At 36.3% G+C, this 27,448-nt stretch overlaps 1 protein-coding gene and 1 long non-coding RNA gene across 2 annotated transcripts in view; one reads left to right on the top strand and one right to left on the bottom strand.

Annotated features, from left to right (window-relative positions):
* Positions 1-893: 893 nt before the first annotated feature.
* Positions 894-21,834, bottom strand: LOC149774250 (uncharacterized). Its single transcript, XR_016416920.1, has 2 exons — positions 21,654-21,834; positions 894-1,906 (listed from the first exon to the last, which is right to left on the bottom strand). It is a non-coding gene; the product is annotated as an uncharacterized LOC149774250 (long non-coding RNA).
* Positions 21,835-22,104: 270 nt separating this feature from the next.
* Positions 22,105-27,448, top strand: part of LOC149774249 (uncharacterized) — a 56,521-nt gene continuing 51,177 nt past the window's right edge. The window contains exon 1 of the mRNA XM_089945580.1: positions 22,105-22,288. Within this exon, the coding sequence (XP_089801706.1) occupies positions 22,268-22,288 (21 nt within the window). The 5' untranslated portion in view covers positions 22,105-22,267. The remainder of the gene's footprint in view (positions 22,289-27,448) is intronic.

Genomic DNA, 27,448 nt, shown 5'->3' with positions numbered 1-27,448 from the left:
CCTAGACTATGTTAACCAACTGAAATTAGCCAGGGAGATGATAGAAGGGATAATAGAAGAAGTAGTGAAAATGTTGAGAGGATGAATCAATCACCCCTATGTCAGAGTGGGGACAATAAAGAAACTATGGATGAGGTAAAATAAGTAAGATGTTATTTGGAAGAGATAGAACAATGGTCAGAGTGGCCCTTTGTCAAAAGGGGTCGTGAAAAACTGAAGAAAGCGGAAGAACAGATGAGAAAGGTGATAGATGTAGAAGTGAAGAAGATGAAGGAATGTTGGTTAAATAAGAGAAAAGAAACAGAAAATATACATAAACAGGAAGAGTTTGAAAGGCTGAACCATAACTGGATCAAAATCCCGAACAAGTTTAGAGCTATGGGCCACCCTGCCTGGATGCCAGAGTCCCAAAAGAAAAAGAAGAAGACAGGAATAGTGGGAAATGTCAGGAGATGGCTGAAGAAGTGGAGGAAATAGAAGAAATCAAAGGCCCTTCTCAGGCTCCTCATATGGTCTCGAAAAGAAATGACTTTCTTGCCTAAGTTTGTTTTCATTTGTATCAGTGTTCGTGTCTTGTCTGTTTGTGTTATATCAATATCCCATGTTCAATTTCCCTTGACTCTATACAGACCCACGATATATTCCCATGTTAATTTTCCCTTGACTCTATACAGACCCACGATATATTCCACGTTAATTTTCCCTTGACGCTATACAGTCCCATCCATGTTCATTTGCCCTTGACACGATACAGTCCCATCCATGTTAAAATTCTCCATGTTAAATTCCCATACGGTACAACCCGCCTAGTTTAACATTAATGTCCCCTTGACCCTATAGTAATCCACTATACTACTAACATGGCATAATAGATGACACCAGAATTTATGATATAAAACAAGAATTATGATATTTAATACATAATAAGCCAAGTTGTTTCTTTTTAGATAATGTTCATAAAATTAGTTTCTTGCTCCATCCCTACAAGAACTGATTTTATGGAATAAGCAGGCTCTGTGTATCATTATAGACTACGCTCCGATGGCCTAGTGGTTAGAGCGTCCACCTGGGATGCGAGAGGTTGTGGGTTCGATCCGAGGCCGAGGCATACCAAAGACTTACAAAAATTGTACTAACAGCTGCCTCGCTTGGCGCCCAGTATTAAGAGGTTAGTGTTAGGACTGGTTGACCTAGTGTCAGTATAATGTGACTGGGTGGGACATCATGCTACATGTCTGCGGCATGATGCCCCTGTACTAGACATCACTATAAACTGCCACATTGCACATGAGTAGCGATATGAGTGAAAAATTATTAAAGCTACTTTAAAAATCCAAATCAGACACACATATCATTATAGACTAAATATGACTGCCAAAGTTAATACTTGCAAATTTATGAAAAGCACCCAACAAATGAGACTTTATGTCAGATATAAATGGTGAATGGTCTTAAACGCTTCAAATGCTGACATAAAAGGTCCACAATCAATTCAGCTTCAAATTCCATCGACATCAAGATCTCACAAACCTGGTGCAAGAGAAAAACTTGCTGAATAAGCACAAATTGTACTTCAGGATGGATACATCCACTTGAAAACTGAACTAATTTCCCGGAATATCAGATGAGTACCTGCGTGACATCACTAAGGGCATTTATCAACAGGCCCCAAAGTAAACAAATTAGAGGAGGGATGCTATGAGGTCATGACTTGCAATGATTTTCCAGGTCAGTTACATGTTACAATCCAGTCTCGTCACTCCGAAAATAAAATCAATATTCTGTGGATTCTATACAAGCCGAAATATTCCATGGAATCCATCAGAGGACGGTACTGTATCTGCAAGGCTGATGCTCGGGTTGTTGGGGGTTGTGCCCATGTATCTAGTTTACTATGGTTTATTGGCTGAAAAAGATGGGTAAATGATGAGTTGATAAAGAAAGCATCACTTACTAGTTATCTTAAGGATGCATCATCTATTCCAGACTGTTATTATGACAGTGGGGAATCAAACGAGTTGTTTTTCTACAATGTGACCACTACATTTGACAGTAGTCATCTGGCTCCTGTTAAGCTTATATGACAAAATGCTTTTGTATAATTTTAATTGGCATCCATATCATGATGTTTCCATCATCATGGCATCTTATCAGTGTGATATTGATGAAGGGGGAATGATAATAAATAACAATTGCTAGATTAAGGCCTTCCAGGGCCCTTATCAATGAATATATTACAGTACCCCACCCCCACTACTAAATTTGAAAGAACAAAACCCAACAAATATTAGAAGCCAAAAAGGGCTGGACAATATCAGTGCTGCCATCAAAATACTTGTGCAAGCAGATCAAACTCGTCATATATAATTCATTCAATTTTATCATCAGAAAATAATGATATTTTTTTTTCTTCTGGTGCGCTCAAGCATGTACTTGCTATGCTTAATGGGTAATCTGGCAATATACATACTACTTTCAACTGAATACCAAAGGGTATATTTTTAAGATATACTCAATACAAATTTGAATTTAATATTCATGTTGGCCTGAATAGTTGATTTTTAATGCTTTTATTCTCTCAGATGACTGTGCATACATTGCAAGTTTTGTCTGGTCACCTCCCATTAAATCTAAGAGGGGTCCAAGGTTATATACACACAAAATGGATATTACAGTAAAGGTTACTCATCTCAACTGTACAGACGGCAGGAGAGCATCACCCCTGAGTCATATTATGGGCAGAAATGAGGGTATGCTAGAATCATAAGGATTTGCAATTAGTTTTGGTTAACTGCTACCGTTAGGTATGTGTGTTTAGTGAGTGCATTTATTTTATCAGATGCTTCGTCGTCTCTTGCATGCATATATTTTCATTTTAACGTTTTTCTGAACCTCCAGTTATAGAAAGCCTTACGTCGAGGTATTCGCATATTTTTTTAGTAGGAATAAAGACAAACATGTCAGCCTACATGTCTATTATACAGTATGGGGACGTCCATTAATTATGTGAACAATTTTTAGGCAATTTTTTACCCCCCTACCCTCTTGTCAACAACTGTCAAACTTTAAGTGACCCCCCTAATTAAATTGTACCCTCCCCTACAAACTATTAAATATAAGTCCATGGACAGCTATACTATTTAAGATGTTTATGGCACAATGCAGTCTTTGAATTTAGTAACAGCTTCCATTAAAAATGTCTACAGTCTACAATCTACACTGAATAAAAACAAAATATGATGATGACTATGACTTCCTTGGCAAAAGCTCAACCGGTTTAGGATTAAACTGGTGGGCTGTTGACGGGCGAGCGAGTGTCTGCCATACCAAAGCCCTGACGAATTTCCTATTTTTTGATTTATTAAATTTATTGTTAAAAAAATAACATTGTTGACGTCAATTTATCTTGAACTCCCCCCTCCCCATGTCAACAATTGTCAAACTTCTTTAAACCCCGTCCCCCTACTGTGTTGACATAATTAATACACGACCCCTATTAAAATATTTATGGACAAAATTTGCCTTCGAAACCGCTGTCAAATTATAATGGTCAATGCAATAATATGACTAGCTTTACTTTAATGGTATATATGAACACATATTGATATAACGATATTTTATTCGCTAACATTTTCTGTACGTTAGTGAATTTTTTCATTGCCCCATCGAGGGCCCCAGTTTTGAGTCGCTACAAACAATTGAATTTAGGCCTACATGTGCATAAGAGAGAGAGAGAGAGAGAGAGAGAGAGAGAGAGAGGGAGACTATATTCATATAGTTACTTTAAACAATGAAAAGGTAGACGATACTGACTTTCACTAGTTTATCATTAAAATTTATGTACAAACTTGTTCCCAACAAATTCAATACACTTAGTATTTTTATCACGAAGTGGCGGGGTGCCTCTTTTCCTCTCATGTTTGAGGAAACAACTCCACTTCGGCGAGCTCCTAGACAGCGAAATGAAATTATAGAAGTTCAAAAGCTTGTCCAAGTAATTATTTCTGCGAGTTTTATCACGACCAGGATATGTACTAATCATTGACATTTATTTTGCACTTCCAACCCCTCAAAGATAATCCATGGAGTGCAAGAAAGATCGACCGCGGAGGCTGGAGTTGGCGAGTGGGCGAATTTTCAATGATTAGTACATATGACATAGTACATAGTATATATTCCGTTGACGCTTGAGCCATGCGGGGCCACCACAGTAATACATTTTTATTTTACAATCATTGTCCTTCACGTGGGCTCGAACCAGAGCGAATTTTCCCAACGCGAACACTGAGAAAATGCCTTCACCGTATTACTATCGGTGCTGTCAAAAATATGATATATATATATATATATATATATATATATATATATATATATATATATACATCTCTCTCTCTCTCTCTCTCTCTCTCTCTCTCTCTCTCTCTCTATATATATATATATATATATATATATATATATATATATATATATATATATATATATATATATATATAAAGGTATATTAAGGTATGACACAATATTTGTAATTCTGTAATACAACAAAATTTGTGACTCTGTTATAATTCTGTAATATAAAAGCTTTGTGACTTTATAATTATAATCATGCTACCATACCAGAAAAGTTTAATTTGATCAGTATAAATGCACCTGTAAGGTCATGTGATCAGCTATAAATACATGCCTCTATGACGACATGTGATCAACTATAAATAAGTGCAGCTACGAGGTCTAAGCACGCCCAGCAATATTTCATATACAGAGAGACAGTATTTATAATTTCTCACACACAGATAATTTCTCACTGAGACAATTTCGCACAGAAAATATTTATAATTCCTCGCACGTTGATAATTTATTAAGACAAACAGAAAATGTTATATGCTCACAAGTAAAGAATTTCTCAGAGAATTAACAATTCTATCAGTACTTCCGCAAGCAGACGATATGTATTTATACATGTAACTGGCTGTTTAATGTGAGGTTCTTATAAGCCTGCACTCTGTGGCCGGATACTATACATGTCTTCTAGGTCATTTTCGCACTGGGATTATGCTGACAACTGAACACAAAACATCATTCATAATGTCGCTATTTGTTTTTAAAAACCGTTACAAGGGGTCCACCAAATATTTTATCTCTACCAAATCGATATCGTTTCAATAGATCATGCAAGCTTACTGTAATAAATTCATGTGGGTTTTTAGATTATAGGAAAAAAGGATGGTTTTACATTTATGTCCATGTCGCCAGGGCGCCAAGACTGGTGAATATATCGCAATGTATGTGTGTCAACTAGGTTAAGGATAACCAAATAAATTACAGTTATCTCTGTTGTTTGTTTTTCAAGCATACCATCAAGAAACGTATTGCCTCCCCCCTTTCGAAATATTCTAAGGATGGCGCAACATTGATGTCAATGATAAATTCAATTACGTTCGTATTGCGTGAGGCTTTATTGAATTCCTTAAGAAAAGTACAGCATGGTTGGTCATCCACAGATGGTGCAACTAAATCAAGTTTGTCCCATATTAGCTACTTCATTATCATGTTGAGCAGCAACTGAGTTTTACCAGATCGAGACGGACCAATTATAATGGCACGGATATAATTTGGTAACGCTGGGTCATACGTGAGTGGTGAAAAGTCAATCATGCTCATGTTGTAAAAATACAGTATAATCATGAGTATATATTTTGTTCGATGCAAGACGGTCAAGGATACATTGGGTTAAAAGCAACGACAACGATAAATAACAGGCGAGCACTTATCGGTAAGTGCGTACAACGCGGCATGTAAAAATACAGGTTTGTACCTAGTGTCGCGGTGATTGGCGGTGATATTGCTAAGAAACTCGGGAAATTACCAGCAACGCCATGGCGAAGTAACATGGGGAGATACATTTTTCGGGATATAACTATTGTCGTTCTGACATGGTATAAGACTTGACGAAAACAAAATCAAACAAAACCAGGAGCATTTCCGGTAAATGCCTTCGATCAAGCGTGCCATACTCATGAAATCGCGTATAAAAGTAAGGATCTTCAACAACGACATACCGCGGATGTCAAGTTGATTCGAAGGCTACAGTCTATACAAATGCAAATATACCAGAACCACTCCCAAACTGGTTGGCAAGATCGGCTCTGAGTGGTAAGTTAACCGTTGGCGCAGGCAAATAATTATCTAATAATTAATAAAAATGGAGTCAATGTATTATAGTTCATGTGGATATTAGAGGGGTACAGCAGCGATTAGCAAATTCGCCGGTGGAGCACGTGTCACACGTGCTGTTGCCACAAATTGGTTGTCACAACAGGCAGTATGGCAAATGTATCTGCCACGTCACAAAGCGATTCAGCTTGGACTTCTTGATCTCAGCGCACCCAAAGAAGTTCATCAGGCAGATATCTTGTTTTTAGCACATTATGTCATTTGGCACATTACGCAAATGGAGCACATACAAATAGGCATTGAAGTTCGTTGACTTTGCAAGTAGATACAAAGAAGCGGAACTGTTATAAACTGAAACATCAACGAATTTATTCACCTTTTGGCCTGACATGGCCACGATTGTTATACGTTGATCCATGCAAAGAAATTATCGGTGTAGTAACATCGCTGATGCAACAAGATAACATTAAAATCAGACGTGGACAAACCTCGTTATATCGTGATTACGCAATCGTTGAAGTATTTAATCGAACACTTGCAGAGAGATCATTTGGACATCAGTACGCGCAAGAATTACTGAGTAAGGGCATAATGAATGGGTAGACAGACAACCTCACGTGATAACCGTGTTAAATAAATGATGTCACGCGTGAAATTGCAAAATAACAATCATATGTTTATATGATCTTGGTGAACTTGAGGGCGGTAAAGCAACTGATCCCATCTGGAGTGTAACCACACATACATTTTCAGCGTGGTAAGATCTACTGGCAGGCCTGCAATCAACAGAAAAGATTCAACTGCTCGACAACATTGATTTGTCTGTGAACAATTACCTGTAATTCCTGAAAATACACAATTACTGCCAGGTTGGATTCGCGCTAGAAAAGAACACAATCGCCCCAACGTTTTTTTACATTCAAGACATGTTAGTGTGAAATTTTCGCATGTGTGGCCGTGACTACTATGGATTTTGTCAATATAAAATTGTTGTACGTCATAATGAAAATATTGCCACCTCATTATTGTGTTGCAGAAGGTGCAGTGATTGTTTTGTCGTTGTTTGAGAGTCATGGTTAATTGAACATCGAGATCAAACGACATCTTTTTTATCTTTTCGCGCATTACCAGCCAATTTGTTTTTTAACCTGCTGAGAAAGAGGGGTGATCCAGACATCGGCAGGGCCAATAGCGTCTTCGTCGCCGTTGTAGTGTATGGTTGATTCAAATTATAATAGACAAGACTATGCAGCTGCGATATTTTTGCAACCGTCGATACTGCGAAATATAATAAATTTGACCATTCGATGTGATTGCCGACAACCTAGATATAGGTATCTGAGATTGTTAGCCCTTAAGACGAATTATTTGTTATTGGATATCCTAGAGTACAGCACTTCGACGCCGTTGACAAAGTCAATACCCTCTATGACGGCGCTAAAGCATGCTGTACTGCCTCTACTGGAACCTCAGCGAGATCATTACAAATTATCTTTTGTTGTGTATCCGTTCCTCGAATTCTAACGGGAATATTTTGTCGGCTGGTATCCGCTTGGCGATAGCACAGTGGAACCGGTAACGTTTGAAATATGTTCGTTAAGTTCAAATAGTCTACGTTGTAGTGAATCACTTTTTCGTGATGCAACTATGAAATCATTAAAGTGTCAGATTTTCCAAAATTCAAACATGGATGTTTCTGGAATTAAACTATGCATTATTTCACATTGAATCTTGTCCGGCTGAAGTCCAATTAACATTTTCAGCTCAAGTATTGATTCATCGCTGAAACGGTGGTCTTGCTAAATTTCCTCATAAGAGTCGACGTAACTTTTAACGAGGTTTGTCCTGCTACACCTTTAAACGGAGGATATTGTCCTTGCCTTCCGCACATGATAATTGCCGTGATTTTTGTACATAACCAGTCAGTCAACATTTTTAACATGTAATTAGACACAATACATATTTCGTACCAAATTATAATTTTAAGATTATTATTCCCATCCAGCTGTGTGGGTGTCCACACATCACCATGCCATCGAAAGAAGCCATGATACGTGCATTATGTAACTGCACGTTGTTTCACCTCCCAGACAAAGCCGTTGAGTTGGCGTAAGCACAATCTTATCTGAATTTCTACATAAATGTATCACACGTGTTGCTTTACCAGAACAACCTGAAACATTGAGATAAAACGGTTAATGTCTTGCGATTGAATCAATCACTGACGGAGACAATGATGGTCGTGATAAATTCTTATTACATCAATATATCGCAGGCGGCTTAACGTTAGTTGATTCAATATAAGTACGTATTTGTTCACGCTTTATTCTCTAATGACCCCAACGTGGACTAATGTCTTTGCTGCCACTGTCGTTTTCAACGCCGTCTTAAGGCGTTGCGTCTGCGCATATCGGAGCTGTGTCAATAAACGGTTTAACAAGATCTGTTTTTGATCGACTTATATAAAATAATCCGTTGCTACTCTAACAGCGTCATTTGGAAATATGTTGATCATTGATAACAGGTTTATTGACAAGTACGCAAGCATCTATGATCACAAGTGAGTAAACCGCGGGGAATCACCATCGCAATAGCTAACGATTATGCCAAACATTAGTCATATCTGAGCTTTCCCTTCAGAATAAGTTGTGAGTAAACTAATACCTGCGTCGTCAGGACTGCCGATATTGCAGCCAGATGGTGTAAGCGGTGTTACGTCAACATGGGGGTGGGGGTGGGGGCTTATTTCGGGTGAGACTACCTTTCACTCTACCTTTATCTACCTATATCCCTCAAGAATTTACCTTCCCTGTCATAATTTTACTTCTGTCAAGATTTTCTTTAAATCATGGTTTAATGCAACAACTACTTTTAATGGCGAAAGCAGACTTATCATCACTTCAACACAGATAATGTGCATTTCCTCACTGTCATAAACTGTGCTTTACAGAATGAAGATATAATTGTATTTGCGACTTTTTCAGCCCACTTTTAAAAACAACTGCCAATTGATAATTTCGATGCCTGCATATGGTCTACCTGTTTTCAAGGGAAATATTGAAAAAAACTTACTTGACACGCATTAAAAAATAGTAAGACATGTAATGTTATGCAGATTCTGGCATTTCCGTAGTCTTTTAAAGAGATCTGTTTTTCTCGGGAAACTTTTTTATTTCCAATAGGGCAATATTTTCATCTTTTTCTATTATCTTCCCATCAGTATATGCAGCCAGATGCGGGTGGTCTCTTTTAATGACCAAGCCAACTTTTCCACCATATTGCTATCACCCTTTTGATGTCTGTTTTATTTTAGGGTTGCTTTCCAGTACCAAACCTCTGACCGTGAATATATTGCCATGGCAATTGGAATACTGTGTATTAAAGATTTTTAACTAATTTTTAGGAGACATTAGAAGCTTTTCAACATATTGTTTCCCAAATGAAGAACGTCAGTCAAATATTTTAATTCTCTTTTCAGATCTCTAATATTGCTGTCTGGTTCCTTCTTCAATGTTCTTAATTTCTTCATCTGTCTGTTGTATGACCTTGTATATGTATAATGAGCAAAAATTAAGAAGCTTATCTGGTTTTACATATGTTATCATTTAGCACATCTGATCCATGGTATTGTTTGGCCTTCTATGCCTGCTTTTCGAGTCACACTCTCTTTCTTCTTAATTTGACATCCTCCTTCCCATGCGATGTTCATAACCTATCAATGTACAAAGCTTGGCTATGGAAAAGCTTTTCTAACCCTCCAAAATATCAACAAACTGTTTGATTTTAAGTAATACAATATTCTTATTACCATGGAGCATATGCAACTTCCTATTACGCTATATATTAATGTGCCGAACAACAATTTTGGTGACTTTCCCTTCAGCATACAACCCTTTCTTTGTTATCAACTGATATGGTTGGTATATAATCTTGTCCTACAATGATGCTGCACCTTATCATCTCTGGACGCACAACTGTTCTTCATGGTTTGCCTATACTTTTGACTGTGTAGACCACCAGAGTTATCACGTCGCCCCTTATTCTTTCTGAAACACTCCATGACTATGCAAAATCATTCTACTGCTGGATGATAATAACCATCTTACCTAAAGTCTTTAAAAGAATTTAAATATATATATATATATATATATATATATATATATATATATATATATATATATATATATATATATATATATATATATCACAATTATGCACAAATATTATGATACAAATATTTAGCTGATGTTAAATACTTTTAATAACCATTGCACTTATAAGAAGACCGATTATCGATGGAATAATACCATACGATATACACTTATGTGGAATGATGTTTAAAGACCTACATGCGGCTAACGGAGAAACAAGAAGAAGTTGAATGTAAACAAACACATAACTCATTTGATACTGTCTATGTCAGTAATGGTCCAGAATACTCTTTGGTATTAACCTAATCAACTATAAGTCTTATTTCTATATGAAAAGTTTAATAGCCATCAAATTAAAGACATAATGTTATTGTGACGCTCAGTCACAGGACTGTCTTGACTGCAAGAAGACCAATATGGAAGCCCCCCCCCCCTTTACATATAATGGTCATGAGTTTTGCATGCAGTGTATGCAGGGTACCATGTACGTGCAAGATATAACACTCACTGCATATTGCATAATCTTACAGCAACACAATCATTACAATGAAGTAGCTCAGTTTTATTCCAATGCCGTGATCTGCGTGTAAAATGTTTAATTAAAATCTTATAAGTAAGCTTTCCGCAAAAGATTGTACAGTTGTACCTACACATTGAATTTTCATTTAATTTTCATTTCTGAAGTAACTAATACCAAACATTTGACTTATTTTGTAAAATATATTGTATTTGGCTACACCACACCCACCCAACATGTCAAGCCTATTTACACTCCTAATAGTCCTTAAGAAGTGTATGACGAAATGTATCATTGTCATTTGTTATCCATTCTTGCTAAATAACTCATGTCTCTAAAGTAATAAAATATCAGTATGGAAGAAGTATATTTTTGAAAAGGTGAAAGTATGTGCTTAAGTGTATGTAAACCAAGGAGTCATGGATACAAATCAAATGGCCCATAAATGGGACCTTCTATGTGGGCATCTTCAAATTGATATCTTATAATAAAAAGAGAAATATATGAATGACTAGAAAGCAAGATACAGTAAAGGATCACAATGACATGATTACGTTACCATTATCAGAAGTTCATTAGCGATGCCTAATCAAGAGAGGGTAACTCTAAGCAGCTCTGGGACAGCAAAATCAAATCCGAGTCCAAAACATCCCTATTTCGGCATCATACATTGTACTTATGTGGTGATATCTTGTACGGAATTGATATTTATACAAAGCAAAACCACACCCCTTGTGTATTTGGCCTTCTAATAATATTACCACTCGTTTTCAGCCGAGGAAGGAACTATAAAATGTTTGAATTGCATTTGATTCTCTTAATATGGTCCAATGGCAAGTCTTTTCACCATAGAACACCACAGAGCATATCAAATTGCACCAATGACATATAATACTAGTATTTTGTTAGTATTTGGGGTTTGAAAATAATTCTTCAAAATGTGAAAAAATGTAATTTTTATATATTTAATTGAAACAATAGAGTTTGGTGATAGCTGACACTTTGACACTCAGACAAGTCTGACAAAACACATCCAGACTTGTTTAAAACACTATGAAGCTGCCAGGAACACCACACAAAAACCTATACAAGGCACACTTCTTAAGCCTTCACAAAAAAAAGAATATTTAAAATATAGTCATGCATTTCGTCTACGGGAAAATTAATGCGCTTGACAATCTCATCCTTATCATCACAGCGAACTCAGAGCAGAGGTAAACCATATTTCTTGCACTCATTTCATCCTTCTCATCCGGAAATCGCGAATTTTGTGATCAAAGCATCAATATCCTCTTTGACCTCGCCGGTATATACATTATTTCAGACGTCAAACTTCTAAAACTACTTTTATTGGATGCCATTGTGTCATGGCATGCCATGCTAAGTGTATCTAAGCTGTGCATAGCTGATATTTACGTTTGTTATATTCATCACGATCTTTAAATGATAAAATACGAAAGGAGGGGTGGCGTATATACGACTCGTAGAAGAGTGCAAATATTTGAATTTATACCACATATTTCGTTGACGAACAGTAGAATCTTATTCTACTCTTTTCATTATTTTATATAACTTTTAGATACAAATAAACTTTAAAAATCCTCACTCGGCTTGCAAGAAAGTTGTTGCGATTGTCAGTGTTTATGACATGTTTATTAACTGAAACCTCATTGTGATACCTGTTTCGGTTGATACTAAACTTTCGAGGGAGGAAAATATGTTAAAAAAACAAATTATTTGTTAAAAGTTACAAAATGGCTTTATTTTAGAAATGGCGATATAAATATATGGTTATATTTGTTTTGTTATTTATATGAGTAGATAACAAATATTATTTAATAGATGGAAATAGTTAATTTAGTGAATGCAAGGCTCCCTTCCAAGGATATAGTGAAACTGTTTTGCCACCAGCCCGGATGATTTGCATATGACCTACATTGGGACGATAAACAGCTCTAGATAGCTGTTGGTGAATAGCGATCAGGGCTCTGTTTCACAAAACAAGATGCGCCCAAGATTTTTTAAAGTTTTACGTAACATATTTGTACATGACTAACGAGAATTACGTTGCGTACGTTTCATTTCCAAAGTTTCCCTTACAGTTTTACTTAACTTTACGGCAAGTACCAGGCAGTCGTAAGTTGCTAGTTCTTTCGTAGATTAGTGACGAGCTAACGTCAACCTGAAAGGGTTGATTTGAGATTCCAATATATACCGTATAGCGGTCCTTTCTTTATTAAAAACATAATTTATATTTATAAATGATTTCTGTAAAACAAATAAATAAGTAAACGATAATATGCGTATGATACATGTCATTTCTTGATTAGAAAAAATATAAACATGCGAGATATTAATTCATCAATTATAATCAAATTATTTCAAAACTACGGCAGAAAAATTACTCTTTTATGCACGGTATGTCAGGGTTAGTAAAATCCATACCCACATTGGCCAAGCCCGAGACTCGAACCCACGCGACTGAGGTGTGATGGCAGTGACTAGACCATTCGGCCACCAAGGGCCAAGCTGTCTCTTACGAAATCAATCGAGAAATAAAAATCATACAGGTATCACTTCGACCGATGAGTACCATCATCAACAACATCTTCAGTATAACCAAAAGGAGACAGCCCTACCCTCAAGAAACTGGAATTAGTAAAAGTTTAAATAACGGCAAATATTATAATTTTTTCCTGCAGACTTTGCGGTAGTTTGACTATAATAAATCGTGTCATCTAAAACAAGAAAATAATATTTATGAAAGTGATAACTGTATTATTGAAGAATATTTAAATCGAAAATAAAAATAAAATCTTGGCTGGTATTATCCACAACATCTGTACAGTATTTAGTTACAATTGGCTATTATACAAAATTTAATATCGACACAACTATTATATAGAGAGAATAATACACTTTTCCCACTGGTTTATTGTGATTCGTTAGTGAGCTTAACAAACCATTTTCACTTTGTATGTTCATATTTCCCTTGAAACTGCACATTTTTCAACGATTCCTTAGAGCTACAAATATTGTGATTAAAAACATTGTAGTATCTAAGTAAGCCTGAGCAAACTATTATTAAAGCAAATGATAAGCGGTATCTGTATTCATCAGGTAAAATTTGACCATAGTGCGTACAGTGCATGATAGCAAAGTTCGATTGAAATAATTCAATCAAGAGGGCTGTTTACTAGTGCACACATAATGCAGGTAACATTATCAGTCAGCGGGGCAATCACTCAATTATGGGCGTACAATTGCAGCAAATCTTGATAATATCTTGATAGGATAACTATAGTTTCATCTGACTTCTATTTCGAGTTTGTAGTTGTTTGCAGAAGGATATTGCTAATCCCTTTTCCTATATCACTGTCAATGTGCTTGACTTGTTTAATGAACAGAATGGAATGTTTTGTACAAGTCTACATAAGGTATCGTTTTATAATTTAACTGCATATTTTTTCAATAAGGACATTCGGACATCTGGAAACAGCAGCTCAGAACTCTTTATTTCATACAGTCTTACAATGGAATTTTGTATACATATGCAAGTATGCAAGGACATAAAAGTCGATAAATATAGTGATGAGATAAGCATTTTGATCTAGACCGTTAAAGTATTGTTGCTTAACGTCTACCGTCAACAGGTAGCTTGAATTATGTTTATTCATCGACTTCTATTATAGCTCGACAATCTTTCTCTCTCTGTCTCTGTCTCTGTCTCTCTCTCTCTCTTTCTTTCTCTCTTTCTCTCTCTCTCTCACACGCACTGACTGTTTTCCCATATAACAGACAAGGCAACTGCCTGCCTAGAGCGGAAATAAATCAAAGCAGCAGCAAATTCTAAAGTGTGAAAATCTGGGTTTGTTCAAAAGTGTATTTATATTGCACATCAAAAACACCGGATACAATTTGTTTATATCAAGAGATGAAAGGCCTTTAAAAAGTTTGGTTTGAAGGCTTTACTTTTGCACGGGGTGGAGGTGGTGCTCCAAGTCTGATAGTGACTTGGGGTTGCAAAATCATACATCCGTCGCCAGAGGCAGACACATACACATGCACCCTATCTTCTTTAATCAGAAATAGTATATATATTTCATTCAATATAACCAGTACGTTAAGGTATATTTTGCCTAATATATTTGGTCATTGTATTACTAGTATTGTTCTTGTCATCTTCATCGCCGTCCTTTGCAAGTATCTTGCACGTACCATATGATATTTTACCGATGTATTATCTACCTCCCATACAAATGAGTAGCCTACGCAAAATGTTTCATAGAAATACGAAATGTTCCTACGGATATATTTGTGAAACACACTTACGAAATAGCGTACGTTATTCTTGAGCTTAAAACTTACAAAAAATGTGCGTAAACTTACATTGCAACGTGAAACGGGGCCCAGTTGAATAGGGGACTTCCAGTGAGTGTGTACAAAGGTTAATAGGTGAATCCTACAATAATTCCGTTGAAATCAGAATGTATTTGGGATAAGACAAACTATGAATAAAGCAGAATTGCATGTTTTTACTTTTGGAGAAGTTATCTTTGATTACGTAACTGCAATCTATGTGATGTAAGTCTTTTCTCAGTAAGACATGCATTCGGTGAGTTTATTCGCATCTTCTTTTTGTACAAGTTTATCGTTTTATTTTAAGATATAGCAATTGAGTGTATACCGTTATTTCCCCGGAGTTCATTCTAAGGCTGAAATATGTATTTCATTCAGTAATAACTATTACTGATTCAATTCGTTATTAAATTTGAATGTCATTCACTTTGTAGATATTATTCAATTATACAAATTGTTGGATATTAAATTCAAAAATGATGCAAGTGTGAAGTCCCCTGTTGGGATTGTTACTACGTGAAATGTTTCTTCATAATCAGTGATCCTTGATATTGAAAAAAAAAAATAGCATATCTGTATCAGTTATACTTTTGTTTATGAAGCATGTGTAATGAATTTATTCTGAATAAATCAATGCAAGAAAGCAATTGTCTTCTTTGGGTGGAGGAGGTGGGGGAAGGAGTGCAAAACAAAATGGGTGTGGAGGATTCAAATTATATGCATTGAACCTGTTATTAAAAACCGTTTGATCTACATGGGAAAACGGCATTACAATTGGTGCAATCGGATGTATTCAGCGGTGTTCTGTGGTGAAACGATGCGCCTAATGACCCCAAAACGTTTCAGCATATACACATTTAAAGGACATTTGGAACGAGTTTTAGAATAGTTTTGAAAATTGTAATGGATATGCGCCTTGGATGTAACTAAGTTTTGGGCCAACCTTGGTATCCAAATCAAGTCTCCAAACCGGAAGATGCATTGCCAACATGGCAGAAATAGTACATGTAGTTAGTGATGTGCTTTCTCTACTAAACTGACTGATTCGGACTAGGATTAGAAAGTGCTCAGCATATATTATGAACTTATGAGAGAGAGAGAGAGAGAGAGAGAGAGAGAGAGAGAGAGTGAGAGAGAGAGAGACACGTGCAAAGAGAAGCTGTTTGCAATGCAATGTATGAGTTATCAAATACATAAAATGTAGAAGAACAGATCTCCTATGTATACACGGCTTACCAATGAAAATTACCAAGTGCATCTAGCATTTGGTTTTTCTTTTTTCTTTATAAATTCACATCTCATCTGAGGTAAGGCCAAGCTGTATACTATGTAGTCCATAGTATACCCATCAATCATTCACCAAAATAAAAGGAAATACAATGTCTTTTAACAATACCTAAGATATACATTGTCTTTTTTAAATAGTTAAAACCTTTGAGGAAAACGGGGAAAAATCTCTTTCTTTAAAAATGTAACTCTCTTCAAAATATGGAACTGTTGAGTGCCGACTTAAAACAAATACGAAAGTTTTAACAATTATTATTTTCTGTTTTACATATCATCATACTCTCAAAACAAACCCAGCATATTAACCACCGTTGACTTCTTTGAACCTGATGTGTTCCATCCCTTTTTAAACTGTAACATATATTAATGACATTTCAGTAATAATTGTAGCAAGTTTCATGATACTGTTTTTCAGCATAACATTGTTTGATATATTAAAATAATCCAATGTGCATTTTAAAAATAAGTCAAGTTCCTTCATAAGACGGGGGAGGGGGGTGATTGACCTCGATGAAGCTGTCAGATTCGTTCCATACCTTTTCAAACTATACAATTTATTAGTCACGTGTTAGGAATAATTATTGCATGATTCACGTTCTTGTATTTCAACAAAACATTGGTTGCTGTGTTCCAAAAATGCGATATGCGTTTGCTTCAATGGGTCACTTTTAATTGAGGTGGAGGGCTTTGATAATGTGGGCTCTGCTACTAGTGAATACCGTTTTGTCGGGAAAAAAACATGAAATTTATTCACAAGGACCCTTTTTTGATTGCTACATACATGTGTCAACTATACAACCAAAATTAAATCATAGAATCTGGTGGGGTGTTGGGGGAGCGCTCTACATATATTATGAACTTCTGAGAGAATGACATGTGTAAATGTGGAGTCTTTTGCAGCATGTACATGAGTAGTCGCAGAGAGAATATACATATAAAAGTCTCATCAAGTAATTTCAGAAAGTGATAATGAACTGTTATTATATTTGGAACTTATGGATGCTTTGAGCAAGGCCAATGCTTCATCCACCGTGACCAAAAACAATTCCAGTGTTTGAAATATCTAACAAAACCCTCATTAATTGATCGTTTGGGAAGTTTAAAATGATTAATGGAACATTGGTAATATCCCTAAAACTTGGGAAGAATACCCGACAACACGTGTTCGCAGGTACGTATAACGCAAATCCTTTGAACGACTGTCCCTCTGGCTTGACGAGATGTGTCTCTAAAACGATGAAACGAATACGCAATGCAAATCTTAAAAATGAACGTCTTTTGATTGAAGCGAATGACCCACTCCTTATCACATCTTTGATAAACATTATCTTTACAATATGACCTAAAACTGAGACCCGACCCTGTGAACCCTGCGTTTGCATCTGTTTTCTACCCAAATAAAACACGTGATACAAAACCCAAATGCCATTCCTGCCTGTCTCAGAATATCTTCCAGCTTTAACAAACAAAAATTTGCCTTTGAAAACTCTAAAAGTCTTCTGTTCAATATAATACCCCACTGACATCTAAAACAGCAGACACTATCTTGTATTGCCTCGTGAAGGAAATAATTCAGACAAAGATTTCTACTTTTTATTACTCTTATAACGAAGTTCTCTCTCAGTTTAATAAATACACAAGGAAACTCAAAGTACGGAAAAAAGGCTATTGCACCCTTTATTTCTGGAAATCACTGCAAATCTCTGTTTGACAGATGGTGTATCGACATTTCTAGCAGAAATTAGGGCAATATACTTTGCCCTGAAATATATCGAAAGCAAACATATTATAAACTCTATCACCTTCTACATTTCTCTATAATACATCAGTCATTACACAATATGAAGGTGGAAACTCACTATTGACCAGTATTCTCATCAAACATACCGATCTGTGTACCTCTCACAATATAGTGGATTTTTGGTTGCCTAGATATGTCGATATTGAAAGGAATAAAAAACAGATTGTATTGCTAAAATAGCCCTATCTCTACAACCATCTTATTTGTAAATATAATACACCTATTTTAACCCTGGTATTAACAAAATCAGTTTTTAGTTAATGACAGGCATCATGAAATGATGATGTCAATAAGCCCCATGTGATCAAACCTACCACAGGAGAATGGCTTCCTTCTTTCAGAACCAGCCGTAAAGTCAAGGTAGTCACTGCACGAATCAGAATACTCAATGGTTACAGAATCCATCCATGCATGCTAAAGGGCGAGAACCCACCCGAGTGTGTCTCTCTTAATGAACCCTTCAATGTAAAGCACTATATGGTTGTCTCTTTTGTTTCCCAACATACAAGATATCGTTAAGTACATGGTTTGGCACATGAATTAACTTTTTAATGCGGAAAATGTACATTTGTGCTTTAAATTTCTTGAAGGAAGTTACTATTTTTTTCCAGTGTATGGTTTGTGTTCAATTAGAGTTCCTCTGAGTATTTTAAACAACATTTATAATGTAAATCGCACTAACTTTTACTATATTATTATTTTTTTATACCCACTATTTACATCACCCGTTGATCGTGGACCTTTATATATTGTCCTCACGATCTCATCGTTTTCTCTTTTCAGTACTTGTATCTCTCGGTGGTAATAAACATCTGTCTTAATATATAAATCTGTATCATGTAATCTTTTCAGTAGCACTAGATTGTCTTACAGTTCTGGTGAACCCATAATCAAGTAATCGACGTTAAGTCTGAAGTTATTGAACAGTTGCCAATTACTTAATATTACCGTTTGAACATATTTGTCTATACATACATGTCTGTTTTTCCACTACCGTTGTGGGTGACATGCTATTATCAATACCTGCACACACTGTTAGTTAATATTACAGACGTGTTGAACCATACCAGTGTCAGGTAGTCGGTTGAATTTATGAATATTGTCCAACTATGTTAAGCGATATTTTTTGTCGGGCTAAGTATTATTGACGTTACGAAGTAACAAATAGAGTGCATGTTTCAAACGTACCAGATAAGGTAGTAGTATATTGAATGCACCGTCACAATAGCCAGTAAAAGTATCATGGAATGTATGTATAGTGTAAATATTTAAGTGGAAACCTTTCGTTCTGCATCGTCGCTTATAGTGAATCTGGTGTGTAAATGACATCGGGGCATGCTTGTGGGAAGTAGGGCATAATGTTTCTTTCCTTATTCCCCCAAGCTTTTGCGTGAAGTAAGGACCTTATATTAAATTGTATTTCTGATGAGTGTTTACAAAATGACGATACAACGAAATGCATGTATATACACGTCTGCAGAGATATGAATAGAGATGTGTATAAAAGAACACCACACATTATCTCGCTCTATAGTATCACCCATACTCTTGTAGGATCAACGGATAGTATTTTCCACAATTGTCTGGTGTAGATTTTTGCCTATCTATATAAATTTCTTCACGCCTTCATTTCCATTGATGTGATTGTGTCGTCTTCGTGCTTCTTTTACGCAGTAATGCTTACCTTTACAAGTGCCAATGTTTTCTAGACTCTCTTGGTCATGTACGCATGATGCAGCGGTGTATGGTTTGGTGAACCCAGATAAAGCGGTTTTTGCCGTACCCTGTCGACCCAGGTTCGAATCTCAAATAGGGAACCACATTGCATTTCTAACATTTATGACAACATTGTTTCCCTTTAGATAAGTTAAATCTATATTATCACGCATCATCATCCAGGCAGTTGTGCATTTAGATTTTAACTTTTGCAAATATGGTACCGACCTTCCACCCCGTCTTTCCGTCAATACATGTCTTCATCGTATGGTTTACCTGAATGCACCAGTTTACTTGCACCACTGGATCCATTGATAGCACTATCCTCTCCAACTGGTGTAAACTTTTTAAACCATCTGGTGTAAGCTTTATGTCTCTCTGTCTGTCTGTCTGTCTCACTCTCTCTCTCTCTATATGCAAGGCTTGAACGTTAACGTCTTTTGACTGAAGCGAATGACACACTTCTTATCACATCGTGAATAAACAGTGTCATTACAATATGCCCTGAAACTGAGACCGACCATGTAAACCCTGCTTTTGAATTTGTTTTCCACCCAGATACAAAACGTGATAAAAAAAGCCATTCCTACCTCTCTCATAATATCTTCCAGCTTTAACAAAATAAACGTATGCCTTTTAAACATCTAAAAGTCTGTTGTTTATACAACACCTTACGGACTTCTAAAACAACCGAAACTATTTTTTGTTTCCTCGTGAAGGAAACAAGTCAGACAGCTTTCCACTTTAAATTACTCTTATAACGAACTTCTCTCCCAATTTAAGAAATACATAAGGAACCTCAAAGGACGGAGAAAATGTTATTGCAGCCTTTATTTGTGGAATCACTGCAAAACTTCGTTTCACAGATAGTGTATCGACATTTTTAGCAGACGTTATGGCAATATACCTTGCCCTGAAATATATCGAAAGCAAAACTATTTTAAACTGTATTACCTTCTACGATTCACTATTATCACATCAGTCAATACTCAATATGAAAGTGGAAAGCCCATTATTGACCAATATTCGCATCAAACATACCGAATTGTGTACCTCTCACAACATCGTGTATTTCTGGTTGCCTAGCTATGTCGATATTAAACAGATTCAAAGATAAAATAGCCCTATCTCTACAACCTTCTTACTTTTAAATATCATACATCGGTTTTAAACATGTTTTTACCAAAATAAGTTTGTACTAAGTGCTAGGCATCATGGAATGATGCCGACAATTAGATCCATGTGAAAAAAACGACAATAGGAGTATGGCTTCCTACTTTCAGAACAAGCCGTACAATCGAGGTAGTCATTGAACGAATTAGAATAGGCTGTGTATATATAACCCATCGCTACATACTAATGAGCAAGAACCCACCCGAGTTTGTCTCTCGCAATGAACCCTTTACTTTGAAGACTATACAGTAGTTTATGTCGATCTCCAACCTAAACGAGATCATTTATTACATGGTTCCGCTGATGAATTAACTTTTTGATGCGGTAAATATATATTTGTACTTTAAATATTTTAAGGAAGTTAATGTTTATTCTAATATATGGTTTTTGTGCAATAACGGTTCATTTGAGTACTTTAAACAACATTTGTACTGTTAATCACCCTAATTCTTATTATATTATTATATCTTATACTTACTAGTTGCATCCCCCTTTGATCGAGGAACTTCATATATTATCCTCACGATCTCATCGTTATGGTATTTTTTGTACTTGTGTCACTCGTTGGTAACAAACCTTTTGTAATATATAAATCCTTATCATGTAATCTTTTCAGGAGGGCTAGATTGTCTTAGTTATTTTTCACCATAAAACCCACAATCAAGTAATCAACGTTAAGTTTCAAGTTATTGAACAGTTGCCAAGTTTTTCATATGACCCTTGAATATATATATCTATACATACATGTCTGTTTTCCCACTAACGTTGTCATTGACATGATATTATCTATACATGCACACACTGTTAGTTATTATTTCATACGTATTGAACCTCACCAATGTTAGGTAGTCGTTTGAATGTTATAAATAGTGTCCAACTATCTCAAGCGACTATTTTTGTCGTGATAGGTATTATTGACTTTATCAACGCACAAATGGACTGTACGTTCCAAACATACATGACAAGGTAGTAGCATATTAAATGCACTGTCACAATTGTCAGTAAACGTATCGAGGAATTTATGTAAAGTGTATATATTAAAGTGGAAGTCTTTCGTTTTGCGACGTCGCTTATAGTGAATCTTGTGTGAAAATGACATGGGGCTTGCTTGTGGTAAGTACGACATAACGTTTCGTTCCTTACCAACCTAAGCTTATGCGATATGTAAGGTCCCTTTATTAAATTGTATATCTGCTTTGTGTTTACAAAATGGTTATACAACGAAATGCATGTATATACAAGTCTGCAGAGATATGTATGTATAGAGATTGGTATAAATGTACACCATACATTATTTCACTTTATATTATCACGCATACTCTTGTACATATGTCTGGCGTAGATTTGTACCTATCTATATCAATTTATATACGCCTTCATTTATGTCATAAACATGCGGAATTGTTGTGAGTCTGTTGTCTTCGTGTGTGTCTGTTACGCAAGAATGCTTCCTTATATAAGGGACAATTTTCCAGACTCTCTTGCCAATGTGCCCATGATCAACGAGTATATAGTTTGGTGCGCCATTATTGTTGTATCCTGCTGACCCAGGTTCGAATTCCAGATAGGAAACCACTTTACATCTGTATTCTAACATTTATGATAATGTTATTTCTATTTAGATACTTCGAAGATATATTATCACGCATCTTCTTGTAGGATTCAGGCAGCTGTGTAATTAAAAGTTAACTCTTACCGGTAATGTACCGACCCTCCCACACCCTTTCCAGTAATACATGTCTTCAGTTTATGGTTTACTTGGACGTACGAACTTACTTGCACCACTGGAAACATTGATAGCACAGTCCACTCCGACTGATGTAATGTTTATAAACTGCCTCGTGTATATTCTCTCTCTCTCTCTCTCTCTCGATCTCGATCTCGATATATTTATGCATTTCAGCCAATTTTGTAATTTTTATGTCCGCCTTGCAATGGTGATTGATGTATGAAAGTGTTGTATACAGTTCTTTACATGTCGCTATATTAATGTTGAGGTAAAGTGTACTGACGTAAAATTATGTATGTAAAAAAATGCTTTAAAAATATAATGTAATTTCCCAAATAATTATTTGGGGGTGGGGGCAAATATACAGTGGTCAGCTTTACGTTTTACAGATGAAGGACAAAACATGGTTAGAGGTCAAATCGGGGTGGGAGAGGTCCTCCCACTCTCTTGCCCATATGTGTCGGCGTCTATATCCACTAGATAAAAATGTATGTCACCTCAGAGTTTACAAAATGGTTATGCAACGTAATACATGTATGTACATGTCAGCAGAGATATATAGGTATAGAGACAGGTATAAATATACATTTTTTCACCCTATATTAGAAAACATCCTTGTTTAGTATCCACATATAGTGCTTTCTACTCTGCCTGGTATTTATTTGCACCTATCTATATTAATTTCTACAAGCCTTGATTTCCGTCATGCGGAGTCGCTGTGACTGTGTCGATGTTGTGTGTCCGTTACGCAGAAATACTTGCTTATGCAAGGGACAAATTTATATATTAACTTAGGCAATGTGCGTATGATTCAATGTGCGTATGATTGAGGGTTATATGGTTTGGTGTGCCCAGACAAGACCATTATTGCTGTATCCCGCCGATCCAGGTCCGAATCTCATATAGGGAACCACTTTAAACGTTTCTAACATTTATGATACTATTATTTCCCTATATATACCTTAAAGGTATATTATCACGCATCCTCATCTAGGATCCAGACAGATATGTAATTAAATTTTAACTCTTACTTGTATGGTACCGACTCTCTTACCCGGTCATTCCAGTAATAAATGACTGCATGGTACGGCATACCTGAATTTACCAGTTTACTTGCACCACTGGATCCAGGGATAGCACTGGAAACTCCGTCAAGTTTACAGTTTAAGATCCTCAGGCGCATCGATTTTAAATCTCTATCTCTCTATATATTTCTCTCTCTTTCTCTCTCTCTCTCTCCCTCTCTCTCTCTCTCTCTATCTCCGTTGGCCTAGTGGTTAGTTCGCCCGCCTAAGAATACGGAGGTCTTGGGTTCGATCCCCGGTCGAGTCTTAACAAAGACTTACAAAAATGGTACTAATAGCTGTCTCGCTTGTCGCTCAGCATTAAGCGGTTAGTGTTAGGACTGGTCGGCCTGGTGTCAAGATAATGTGAATGGGTGGGACACCATGTTACATGTCTGCGAAATGATGTCCCAGTGCTAGACTTCACTGTAAAGCGAAATTGGGATGGGGAAGGCCCCCTTTGCCCCTATGTGCGGGTGCCCACTACCTCAAATCAACTCGTATGTCACCCCAGTGTTTACAAAATGATTATACAACAAAATACATGTATGTAGATGTAAGATGAAATAGGTAGGTATAGATGTGAGGTGATGTGATGTGATTTTGATTTTTAACGTAGCTTTAACAGTTTTTCAGTCATATCGCTACGATGTCTGCAATGTGGCAGCTTATTGTGATGTCTAGCACTGGGGCATCATGCCGCAGACATGTAGCATGATGTCCCACCCAGTCACATTATCCTGACACCAGGCCGACCAGTCCTAACACTAACCTCTTAATACTGAACTCCAAGCGAGGCAGCTGTTAGTACCATTTTTTAAGTCTCTGGTATGAATCGGCCGGGGATAGAACCCACGACCTCCCGCATCCGAGGCGGACGCTCTAACTACTAGGCCACGGAGCGGTCGGTAGGTATAGAGATAAGTATAAAGATATATCACACACTATTTCACCCTATATCAGCATGCATCATAGTTCAGTTTTCACGCTTGGTACTTTCCAGTCTGTTTGATGTATATTTGCACTAGTTATACTAATCTCTGTACGCCTTCATATGTATGACTGTGAGTGTTTCGTCTTCGTTCGGCTGCGACGTACAAAGTGCTTATATCAATGATTATGTTGCTGCCTCTAATGGAGACTTGCGCATGATCGATGTGTCTATAGTTTGGTACGTCAAGATAAGGCAGTTAATGCCGTAACCCTCCGACCCAGGTTCGAATCTCAGACAGGGAACAACTTAAAACTTGTCTAACCTGTATCATGATAATATTTCCCTTTATATGTTTTTGAGCTACATTATAATGCATCCACATGTAGGATTCAGACTGCTATCCAGATTGATCTGTAATCTTACAGTTATGATACTGTCCGTCCCACCCTGTCATTCCGGCAATAATTTGTGTCTTAATGGTAAGGTTTACATGAACGTAACAGCTTGCTTGCACCACTGGATCCAGTTATAACACTTTCCACTCCGTCTGATATCTCTCTCTGTCTTTAATTATAGGTCAATGGAACTAGAAAACAAGATTCTTTTCTTGTTCTTCTTGTGTATTGTGTGTGTGGCTTCTGTCACAATTTGCATTTTTGAATGTATTAGAAAAATGACATGAGAGGAAGTATTTTCCGACTAAAGCAACACTCCTTTATTGTGCGGAAAAGAGTCAATATGGGCTACCAAGTGTGTGAGATATTCCTGAAAATTTGACGTCTGTTTCTTATGTTACTCGACCTCGGAATACTCTACACAACGCCGTTATAAAAGCGATAAGGCGGCAACATAAAAGTGTGAATATCAGGGGTGACGTCTTACGTTGCATGACTAGCCGTGAGTGCGATTTAGTGTTTGGTTGTATTGTTTCTTAGATTATATTATGACTGTAAAGTGTGTAGAATGGTTGTGTAATCTTAGAAAAGGTAGTTTTTATATAAGTGTTTTATACAGTCGTTTGCCTTTTGTCCAATTAACACCGAGATAATGTAAAATGTAATGATGTAAAATGTTATCTGTAAAATAAAATGCTGTGAACGTTTAATGTATCTATCTGAACAAAGCCAGCACTCTGGACGATTCTTGCCTTTTTGTTTTTTTTTTGCAACCAATACACCAACAACCCTTACATCATTTATATCAACAGACATGTTAAATGATAGACTGAAATTTAGAGCTGAAAGAAACTGAGCACTCTTAAGTATGGACTTTAGTTTATCAAAATCCTGCTGACATTTTTCAGAGCAATGAAGCCTGGTTTTCGTACTCAACAAAGGTGTAACTGATACATCAGTTATGAAATATTTGAGCAAAATGTCCGACAACATCTAGCCATACCCAATATTTGTATCAGTTGCATTTCGCAGATATGTACTATACATTCAGTGAGAAGATTAACGTTAACGTCTACAGATTTAACACGTCCTAAAAATGTGCTGCAAGTAAGGCAAACTTGAACCCGAAGTAATTGCGAAATTTGTATCACATAGAACGGTTTCTAAAACTATATTTGCACCTGTAGTTTTAGTCGGTGATGACATATATTTATATGTCACAATTATCAAGACCACATTTAATCATGTTTATTAAATGCAGAAAGATTCAAATGGTTTAATATTCATATGGTCCATCTTGAGTTGTAAATGCCGAAATTTATTTTTGTTCTTTCTGTGAATGGAATTTGCCTCAATCCTTTAAAAAGGTGAAACTTGGTGACTTATTTTGCATTTCCGATTTTGTCAATGTATTCATCGATATGTGGTTATAGAAACGAGTCTGTTTGGTGACAATGTTTACTTTTCTATAATTTGTACACATACGGAAAGTATTATCTAGTTTCAGCGAAAGAATACGTAGTGAAATCCTATTTCGTTTACTTCGTACAATAACATTATTCTCCAGCAAATATTGAGTTTCATTTTCCAAACATTCACGCATAATAGGATTCAACATGTAAGGATACTGTTTCACGGCTGTAGAATCGACACTTTAAACGTCACGGTACATTTTATTTGTCGGAATATCTGGAAACAAGTGCTCATAGACACATAACAGCTGTTTTAATTCACAATCTTCTTGTAGCTGTAAATATGAAAGTTTCTGATCGAGAATGTTTAATATTTTTGAATTCCGGAGACTGGTTAAAGCAACGTTACTAAAGTCTGATCGAACGCCATCTTTTAAATCCACAACTGTGGGACAGGTACGACTAAATTGAGTTGATAATCAACAGTAGTATCTATATCATAGTACTCCTTCACATTTTAAATGGCACAATTGTTTTCGTTATTACCCTCCTGGTTATATAGGTTAAGTCACTTACGGTTATTTTTACCTATTTTTGAACGATGATACTTAGCCAGTGGGTAATTTTGATATCGGCAATATAGCCAGAACTCTGCCACACCAGGCTGAAACCTCCTTTTTTGTATTTATGTCATAACTCGATATCAAGTTAGACAGAGACAATTAGAGTGAAGATTACG

Source organism: Sinohyriopsis cumingii, unplaced genomic scaffold (assembly GCF_028554795.1).
Source record: "Sinohyriopsis cumingii isolate HCF-2022 unplaced genomic scaffold, ASM2855479v2 utg000360l, whole genome shotgun sequence".
Classification (NCBI taxonomy): Eukaryota; Metazoa; Mollusca; class Bivalvia; order Unionida; family Unionidae; genus Sinohyriopsis; species Sinohyriopsis cumingii.
Note: the sequence above shows the minus strand (reverse complement) of the source record. Positions and strands in the feature narration are given on the sequence as shown.